At 57.0% G+C, this 9515-nt stretch overlaps 1 protein-coding gene across 1 annotated transcript; it reads left to right on the top strand.

Moving 5' to 3' along the window:
- The first annotated feature begins 532 nt into the window (after positions 1-532).
- Positions 533-8531, top strand: LOC105813830 (spermatogenesis-associated protein 31E1-like). The gene is given in 15 exon segments (XM_012648631.1): positions 533-613; positions 2681-2929; positions 3648-3929; positions 4971-5013; positions 5016-5118; positions 5264-5387; positions 5441-5447; positions 5522-5605; positions 5608-5812; positions 6780-7000; positions 7117-7258; positions 7306-7391; positions 7394-7716; positions 7748-7959; positions 8348-8531. Coding segments are annotated over 15 exon segments (2346 nt in total).
- The last annotated feature ends 984 nt before the right edge of the window (positions 8532-9515 follow it).

The following is a 9515-nucleotide window of genomic DNA, read 5'->3' as shown; positions in this document are numbered from 1 at the left end:
GTCCAGCAATGGCCAGGGACGCGTCAGGGGAGGAGAAGGAGAGCGTGGCCTCAGGAGACCCCTTGGGTAGTGGAGCAGTGCTGGGGCTCAGCAGTGGGCCCAATCCTAAGGGCCCCGGAGACCATAGAGGCCGAGGAGGAGAAGACTCCTGCTTGCGAAGTCAGCGTGGGAGCAAGTATGATCACAAACTACCAAGCCGTCAATGTGAATCTGAGCTCGGGGTCTCTGGGGACCAGTAAGAGCTCCCCACTGTCTAGAATTTCTCCCAGCCAGGGTGCAGGAGAGCTACGCCTCGAAGCAAAGGTTGTGAGTAAGTTTGAGTTCCAAGTGGAAATAGAATCAGAGAACCAGCTTCAAGGTCCTGCCACTGGAGTCCTTCTCCAAGACTGTGCCACTGGCCTGACTTCCCAGGCTGTCACACCGACATTCCCCCCACCCACCGCAGACATGTTGCCTTCTCAGGCCCCTCTGTCCTATTGCATGAGTGTCTCCAGTAGGGAAATGTCATCCTCCCAGGGCTATGGGACCCCGCATGGAAGGGAGGGAGCAGCCAGGGGCAGCAGGAGCCCAGCAGGCCAAAATTCAAGGTGCCCTGGAAGAGTCAGGGGAAGAGGTTTGGTCCCGCTGAGAAGACAGAGTCCTGGGGGAGGCCCAAACTAGGAGAGCACGAACAAAGGTCTGCAGGAACAAGGAACCTCCCAAGACAGTGGGATGAGCCATGCTGCCTGGGCCAGGGAATACGATCATTTTCTGGCAGAAGACTTACAGAAGAAAGCCGCTTCAGTACAGGGACTACTTTGTGCAGTGCCTGAAGGCCAATAAAAAAGGCAAAAGGCAGGAAGATCCCCTGCAGAAGGGCAAGCCCGGGTCAGCCCCAGCCCAGAGCCCAGGGCCAGCCACAAGAAGAGTGTCCGTGCACAGCACGGCTGCCGAAGTCCAGGCACTCGTTACACTAGTTGGACAGATCCTAGTGGAGAAACTGGGGGTCGGCAAGGACTTAGTTCCTTGGAGTTTGCTTGTCACAAGGAGGAACCCTAGGCCCCGGCACATGGGTGTTCCTGCTACCCCAGGGAACTATCCCACCCAGAGCAAAAGAGAGTGATGCAAGATGTGACCTGTGGTCACTGCACCACCACCACAGGCTACAGCCATCCCAGGAAGAACAGGAAGGTCCACGACAGGGACGGCAGTTGGGCCTCTGCGCTCAGGGAGCCGGTGTCTGCAGCCAGGTCCTGCCAGCATGAGCTAAGGGTGGCAAGAGCCTCGGGCCACCTCTACTATCACCCAACATGGTTGTCTGCTCGACCAGACCGTTGTGGTTGTGCCTCTCCTGGTGGGAAGTTTTCTCCGAGTGAAAGCTGGTTCATTCAGAGAAGACCTGTTTTGTCTCCTGGTATCACGTCCCCTATATGCTAATGGCTTCCTCCTACCAAGACGTGTATTGCTTCCTAATGTTCCTAATGGATGTGTTTTTTCTCATGAGTGCTGGTGGCTTTTGTCTATGGGGTGCCGGTGTGCAGTTGAAGGGCCAGGGTCCCTGTCCCCGAGAGTGGGTCCTAGAAGGGACAGACATGGAGGAGCCTGGCAGCAGCTTGCAGACCCATCTTCACCCCAGGGCCCCTCCCTGCACCTTGTATTCATAACCCGGGCATTACAGAGAGTCTTTGGGATGGTCAGACCCAATGGAGACCCCAGCCCGGAGTCTGTGTCACGTCTCTTCGCCTGGCTTTCCCTCTGCCGCGAACTTTGTGCGGTGGTAGGGGAGGGGTTACAGCGGCTTCTCAGGGCTGAAATTCCCCTCTGGCTCCAGGAATGTGGGAGCCAAACGGCTTCACGTGATCAAGTGGGCCGGGAAGTTCTGGAGGTGGGGGCGCTGGCCTGCGGTTCAGAGACAGGCCAGAGATCTGGCCCCCCTGGATACCATCGTGGGGAGCAGATGAGCCTGCCCACTGAAGGCTAGATAGAGCCGGGCCCTGCTGACTCCTCTGGGCTCAGCCTAGACTCCAGGAGCACCCCCATCCCCTGTCCACGTCCACCTGCCTTCCCCTGTGCCGTGAGCTCGTGCGCGAGAGCCCCAGTATAAATAATCACGTGGGATTCGCTCCTGGAGTTTCCCCCGTTACATACACAAGTTCCACTAAAAGAAGTGGACATGTGACACTGATAATTCAGAGTCAGTCTTACTTGAAGCATAACCTCACTTACAAGAAGGCAATACCCTCATGTGTCTGTGCAGCTGTCACCGATCAGGACAAACATGCTGCAGAGTGAAGACGCTGAGAGTGGGAAGTGCTCTTCTAGGGCTCTATTCCGCCTATTGGGCTGTAGAGAGCTAGTGGTGAAAAACGGTGGGGTTAAAAAAGAATTGCTTGTGTTTTTGTTTCATACTTTTACCGGATAACATTTGAAAGTAAGTCATGTGGGACATCATCTAGTCCTGGAAGTTCTGTTATGACAATGTGAGCCTGAAGTGCAGTTACTGCCCCCACCAAGGGAGGAAGGCATAGGAATAGTGCCAGTTCTGCTAAAGCAGGCAGGAGGAGGGCTGGAGGGATCTGTAGGGTGGGGGAGGGGCTGTGGGTCAGCCTCCTCCTGTCAGGGCCCCTCCCCCCCACACCAGCAGCCCTTTGTGACAGGGAGGCCACAGCTCTGTGATGCGGGGCTGGGCCCTGGTCAGTAGGCCCAGAGGAGACTCCCAGGGCTCAGGGACTTGAGGGCAACAGTACGATTGAAGATGGAGAATCATCTCTCTCCTCTGAAAAGCCTTAGTGACACAGCGCTGAGCCCCAGCTCAGTTGCCTGGGTGGCAGATCTCGTGCTGGGCTACCCCTGTGGACTGGGGCTCTTTCTCCTGTTACTCCCCTGCCTCCGTGGTGACCCACCCTCACCAGCCCATGGGCAGAAAAGAAGCATCAGTAAGGTGAGGACCGTCGGCGCAGACCCAACAGAGAATGACTCTCTCTTTCCTTTTATTATTTCTACTTCTCCAAATTGACTGGAGACCCCTGAGATGGGACATGCCCTTATCCTGCCAGGCCCAGGTGGGGCAGGGAAGTGACAGTGGTGTGGGTTTCTATCCCAAGCTCTCAGACCCCATGTGCAGGCGTGCAGGCGGCATCAGGGCCAATCAAACGCCAGGACCCAGGGGCCGGGACGAGATGATGACAGAGCTGAGGTCTGTGTGGGAGGAAGTCCCCGGGCTCCGTGCATCAGGCATCGGTCCCCTTCCCGTGGCTGGAGCATCAGCCTGGCCTTTCCCCTGTGTCAGGTGACCTGAGGGCTGTGCTGAGCCTCCCAGAGCCTCCCATCAGAGACCGGAGTGGCCTCTGGCCTCCTCGGGAAGGAGGACCCTGCCTGACAGCAGGATCCATAGGCCTGAGTCAGTGAGTTTCTCCAGCAGAGGAATGGTGACAAAAGACACCCATGGTGGATCTCACATGGAAAATCCCTCCGTGCATGTTTCAAAGAAGGATGACAAAAGATGCTTTTATGCACCTTAAAAATGAGTGGAAGGAGAGAAAAGCAGACAGAGGTCCCTCAGTTAGGTGCAGAAGGTCACGTCCTCCACAGACACTGAACGTCTGCCGCTCCTCTGGGGGGAGGCGGGTAGGGCCGGTCCCAGCCCCTCGATGTTTCTTGTCCCTCAGCGTGCGGTGGCCATGACGGGGAGGCCCCGGAGCGGGAAGAAGAGCTGTGGTCTGAAAGGTAAGGCTCTGGCCCGGAGTCCCCGGGCGGACTTAGCCTCGCCGATCCTGAGGGACGGAGTCTACCAGGAAGTCAGCCGCAGAGGGCTGAGGGGGCTCCTGGGAAGGAAATGGGACCCGGGATTCTTCTCAGATCCTGTGCTGGGCGTGAAGCCAGGCGGGCCCGGAATGGCTGCTGCCCACAGCGGGGAGGTGGGCGTGACCTATCACCAGCTGGGTGTGCAGGTGGGGCCTCCAGGCCCAACTGTGGACAGCGGCTCAGCCTGCCTAAGGCCGGTTCATCTTGGAGGTGACCCCAGTCTTGTCCCCCACAGGGGGCGTGTGAGGATCCTGGGGGATGGATATGGAGAACTGAGAACACGATGAAGCGCTGCCTGCTGCGCTTTTTTCTGTCACTGCCAGGTTCTCACGGCCTGGACACTGATGCGTGGGCTGCAGGGCCAACCCCCGACGGTCTGTCCTAGGGGGACAGTCAGCCTCCTGCAAGATACCCAGGCTTCTCCATTCTGTCCTAATCCGGATCCTGATTTCCAGCTTGTAGAGATGGCCCGAGGGAACCGGAGGTGTCTGTGGACCTGACTCCACTTCTGCACAGTGAGGGACTCTCCCCTTGTCTCCCTGTCCCCCTTCCTACCAGGGCCTGGGATGGGACCCCAGGCCTAGGGCTGACCTGGGAGGGGGAGATGAGAGAAGGGGAAAAGGGATGTGACGGGAGCCCTGGGGCCTGGGAGGGGCAGAGCTCTGTGGAGTCAGCAAGGGGACAATGGAAGGGCGGTGTGCCCTGCCTGCCACCCAGGCCCCACCCAGCCGTGCTGCAGCTCGTGCCTCCTGCCTCCTGCAGCCGCCTGGTGAAGCTCCCGGACCAGGGGGGCTTTCATCAGCTCTCATGTCCACAAGCCCCGGGGCAAGGGTGCAAGGCAGCACCTGCCTGAGCCCACCGGCCGCGTGGGGAGCGTGTGGAAGATGCTCGTGCCACCGCCTCATCCCCATGGGCGTCCCCGGCTCCCCTCACCCAGCACCTTCCACCTCTGGGCTCCACCCTGTCAGTAGAACTGTACAGAGACCAGTCTGACTTGAAGACAGCCCCCTGGGCACTGTCCTGTACAGCTCACCTCCAGGTTACTCATGTCTGGGGCCTCCCTTCTTGGCCATCTCAGGCCTTGAAGGCATCATTTTGTTCCTGTCCCGGTGGTGGGTGGCGGCCAATGCCCTGTATTTCCCACCTCGCACCACAGGAAATCCCAGCGAGAGCCTCTTCTCCACCAGCCACCAGAGGCTTCGTTCTGGGGAGACCCCGTGCACAGACAAAGGGTGGTGACCCCACTTTCATCAACCCTGATGTCCGGATGCTCCTGGAGATGCTCCTCAGCAAGAGAGCAGAACTGAAGCTGTGGAAGGAGGAAGAAAAGGAGGGGTCGTTTCTGCAACACAGGAGCCCAGACTGCCGCTGAGGTTCTCTGGGGAATATGTTAGTCAGCAGCTGGGAACCGGACACTGCAACCCCCGATCCCTTCTGGAACATGAGAGACGAACTGTAGCAACTGCCTGGTCCTCTGCAGCTCCAACATCCCGCATTGCTCCATCTCATTCAATGAAGTCCCTGAGGCTTTTCCACTGCAAACTCAATCTGAAGCATCTTCTCAGCCTCCCCAGGCCCAACCCTGGCCCTACCGCATGGCCCAGCCACAGCCTAGGACTCAAAACTTGTCCCAGCCCCAGACCCACCTCTGGAGAAGAACATACGCAGGCCCATCTCCCACCCCACCTCCCCAGACATCCCATCCTGCTCTCCACCCCAGAGTAAAGGGACCTTACAGGAAGCTATAGAACAACTTACCCCACATCTCAGGAGAAGGCACAACTCCTCATCCCAACCGGAAGTAAACACCTGGAATGGCCTTGTAGAAGCGGCAGAGATGGAAAAGAACTTTACCCTTTCTGCTCAAAAGCGCTCAGGCAGCCTTCAGCCAACCCATTCCCGACCATCCCCAGGACAGCTGGGCCTCCCGGGCCACAGGGCAGCCTCCACCGTTCCTGGGGCTTCCATCAGCCCTGAGCAGCAGGAGCAGCAGGAGCAACACATTCAAAGACTTTCATCCCAGACAAAGGCCAGTGGGACTACCCCCTGCAGACCCTTGCATCCTGGGAGCTGAGAGAGCCTCAGGGTGAATTCTCAGGGAGGGGTCACTGTTTGGCAGAAGACAAGCAGGGGACCTCTCTGCCCTCCCAGCCTCCTGGGTGTGCAAGTGAAAGCAGCAAGGACATAACCACAGGTGGGGTCCAGGAGCTCAGTGCCCACGGTTGTGCCCAGACTGGGGTCCTCTCACAATCCTCCTGACATCCTCCCCCATAGGTGAAGGGGCAGAGAGAAAACCAGTCAGGGTGAGGACTGACTTCTCTGTTGTCACCTTCTCTCCCGGACCTCTCCAAGGACATTCTCCCAGGAAATTGTCAACCTCAGCTAAAGAGTCATCCCCAAACTCATTGATGGCCCAGGAGGGAAAAGCAGAGTGTGGAAGGGGCCGGTGCCGAGCCTTGAGATCTATGGGCTCCAGGGACTGGAGGTTTGAGCCCCACCTGTGCCTAACCTGGAATCTTACAATGTGAGCCTCGAGCATCTGTTGAGTGCACGGATCGAGGAAGAAAAGGTCGTGAGAAGCATTCACACAGCATTTCCGACCCCTCCACGATGGTAGATTTGTGGGTTTTGTGGGGGCGTCACACGTGGGAACAGCACAGCTGGCAGGAAGCCAGGACCCGCGCACAGGCGCAGGGACCATGCCCTCAGCCATGGTGCTCTGTCCAAATGAAGTTTCAGGGGTTTTTTGACATGCTGCTTCTCTGGGCCCCTGACTAAGCAATTTCCTCATGTATAGCTCTGAGGCTTAATCCACCCACTGTCTGCCTCCTCCTCATCATCCTCTAGAACCTTCAGTGAGGTATTTCTGAACCTGTGGGTGGATCTTCTGGCCCCTGCCTTGGGTCCCTGCTCAAGTCCTTGTTTCCTTTCACCCTCATGGAGCCCTTCCCAGAGATTCTTTCCCGCACAAACCCCACAAATCTGCCATCCTGCAGGGGTCGGAAATGCTGCATGAGCACCTCCCAGGAGCTTTTGTTCCTCAATCCCTGCACTCAGCAGATGCTAGAAACTCACACTGTAAGATTCCACGTAAGGCACAGGTGGGGCTCAAACCTCCAGTCCCTGAAGCCCATAGATCTCAAGACTCAGCCCCAGCCCCTTCCACACTCTGCTTTTCCCTCCTGGGCCATCATTGAGTTTGGGGATGACTCTATAGGTGAGGTTGACAACATGCTGGGAGAATGTCCTTGGAGAGGTCCAGGAGGGAAAGTGACAACAGAGAAGTCAGTCTTCACCTGACTGGCTTTCTCTCTGTCCCCTCACTTGTGGGAGAGGACATCCAGAGATGGCCCCAGTCTGGGGACAACCATGGCTACTCAGAGGCGCCTCCCACTGGACAGGAGGGCAGATGACCTTCTCAGCCCCTCACATGCAGCCTTGGGGACAGAACCTGGCAGAGTAGGGCTGTCCTGGGGCCAGGAGGGGCAGTGCAGAGCCAAGTCTAAGTCCAGCAATGGGCAGGAATGCGCCAGGGGAGAAGAAGGAGAGCGTGGCCTCAGGAGACCCCTTCAGTAGGGGAGCAGTGCTGGAGCTTAGCAGTGGGTGCCAATCCTAAGGGCCCAGGAGACCATAGAGGCTGAGGAGGAGAAGACTCCTGCTTGGGAAGTCACCTTGGGAGCAAGTATGATCACGAAGTATGGAGCCATCGATGTGAATCTGAGTTCAGCGTCTCTGGAGACCAGTAAGAGCTCCCCACTCTCTAGAATTTCTCCCAGCCAGGATCCAGGAGAGCTTCGCCTAAAAATGAAGGTTGTCAGTAAGTTTGAGTTCAAAGTGGAGGTAGAGTCAGAGAACCAGCTTCAAGGTCCTGCCACTGGTATCCTTCTCCAAGACTGTGCCACTGGCCTGTACTTTCGAGGCCGTCACACCGACATGCTCCCCCCATAGACCTGTTGCTTCTTAGGCCCCTCTGTCTTATTCCGTGAGTGTGTCCAGTAGGGAAATGTCATCTTCCCAGGGGCTATGTGACCCCACATGGAAGGGAGGGAGCAGCCAGGAGCAGCAGGAGCCCAGCAGCCCAAAACTCAAGGTGTCCTGGAAGATGAGCAAGAAGTTTGGCCCTACTGAGAAGACAGAGCCCTGGGGGAGGCCCAAACTAGCAGAGCATGAAAAAAGGTCTGCAGGACCAAGGACCTCCCAAGACAGTGGGATGAGCCACACTGCCCAGGTCAGGGGAATCATTTTCTGGCAGAAAACTTACAGAAGAAAGCCGCTTCAGTAAAGGGCACATTTTTTGCAGTGCCTGAAGCCCAATAAAAAAGGCAAAAGGCAGGAAGATCCCCCGCAGAAGGGCAAGCCTGGGTCAGCCCCAGCCAGAGCCCAGGGCCAGCCACAAGAAGAGTGTCTGTGCACAGCAGGGCTGCTGAAATCCAGGCAATCGTTGCACTAGTTGGACAGATCCTAGTGGAGAAATTGGGGTTTGGCAAGGACTTATTCCCTTGGAGTTCAATTGTCACAAGGAGCAACTGCAGGCCCCAGTGGACGGGTGTTCCTGCTACCCCAGGGATCCCTCCCACCCAAGGCAAAGGAGAGTAATCCAAGATGTGACCTGCAGTCACCATATCACCACCATGGGCCACAGCTGTCCTAGGAAGAACAGGGAGGTCCAAAACAGGTACAGCACTTGGGCCTCCTGACTCAGGGAGCCTGTGCCCCCAGCCAGTCTCAGCCCGGCCCAGCCAGCATGAGCAAAGCAAGATCCTGGGGTCACCTTCACTATCACGCAACACGGTTGTCTGCTGAACAAGACCATGCTGCTTGTGCCTTTCCTAGTGGAAAGTTTTCTCCAAGAGAAAGTTTGTTCATTCAGAGAAGACCTGTTTTGTCTCATGGTATCACATCCCCTATGTGCTAATGGCTTCCTCCTACCAATACATGTATTGCTTCCTAATGTTCCTAATAGATGTGTTTTTTCTCACTAGTGCTGGTGGCTTTTGTCTATGGGGTGCCGGGGTGCAGGTAAGCGGCCAGTGTTGCTCTTCCTGAGAGTGGGTCCTAGAAGGGACAGGCATGGAGGAGCCTGACAGGGGCTTGCAGACCCACCCTCACCCCAAGGTCCCTCCCTGCACTTTGTTTTCACAACCTGGTCATTACAGAGAGTCTTCGGGACTGTCAGACCCCATGGAGACCCCACTCTGGGGTCTGGCTCACCTGTCTTTCCCGGGCTTTCCCTCTGCCACGAATTTGTGTGGTGGTAGGGGAGGGGTTTACAGAGGTTTCTTAGGGCTGAAATTCCCATGGGTGGGGCTCCAGAAATGTAGGAGCCAAACAGCCTGACACGCTCCAGTGGTCCGGGAAGTTCTGGGGCTGGGGCGCTGGCCCTTGTTTCAGAGAGAGAGAGATCTGGTCCCCCTGGATCTCGTGGTGGGGAACAGATGACCCTGTCCACTAAACGCTGGGATAGAGCCGGTCCCTGCTCACCTCTCTGGACTCAGCCTCAATGTGGGGAGAACCCACCCTCCCCCATCCACATCCACCTGCCTTCCCCTCTGCCCTTACCCTGTGCACAGGAGCCCTGGCATAAATCACCACATGGGATTCTCTCCTGGAGTTGCCACAGTTATATGCACAAGTTCCACTAAAAGAAGCAGAAATGTGACACTGATCGTTTAGAGAGAGTCTTACTTGAAGCATAACCTCACTTAAAAGAAGGCAAAGCCCTCACAAGTCTG

The sequence above is a fragment of the Propithecus coquereli genome, unplaced genomic scaffold (assembly GCF_000956105.1).
Source record: "Propithecus coquereli isolate 6110/MARCELLA unplaced genomic scaffold, Pcoq_1.0 Scaffold291, whole genome shotgun sequence".
Classification (NCBI taxonomy): domain Eukaryota; kingdom Metazoa; phylum Chordata; class Mammalia; order Primates; family Indriidae; genus Propithecus; species Propithecus coquereli.
The sequence above is the reverse complement of the archived record's forward strand: the minus strand, read 5'-3'. Positions and strand labels throughout refer to the sequence as shown.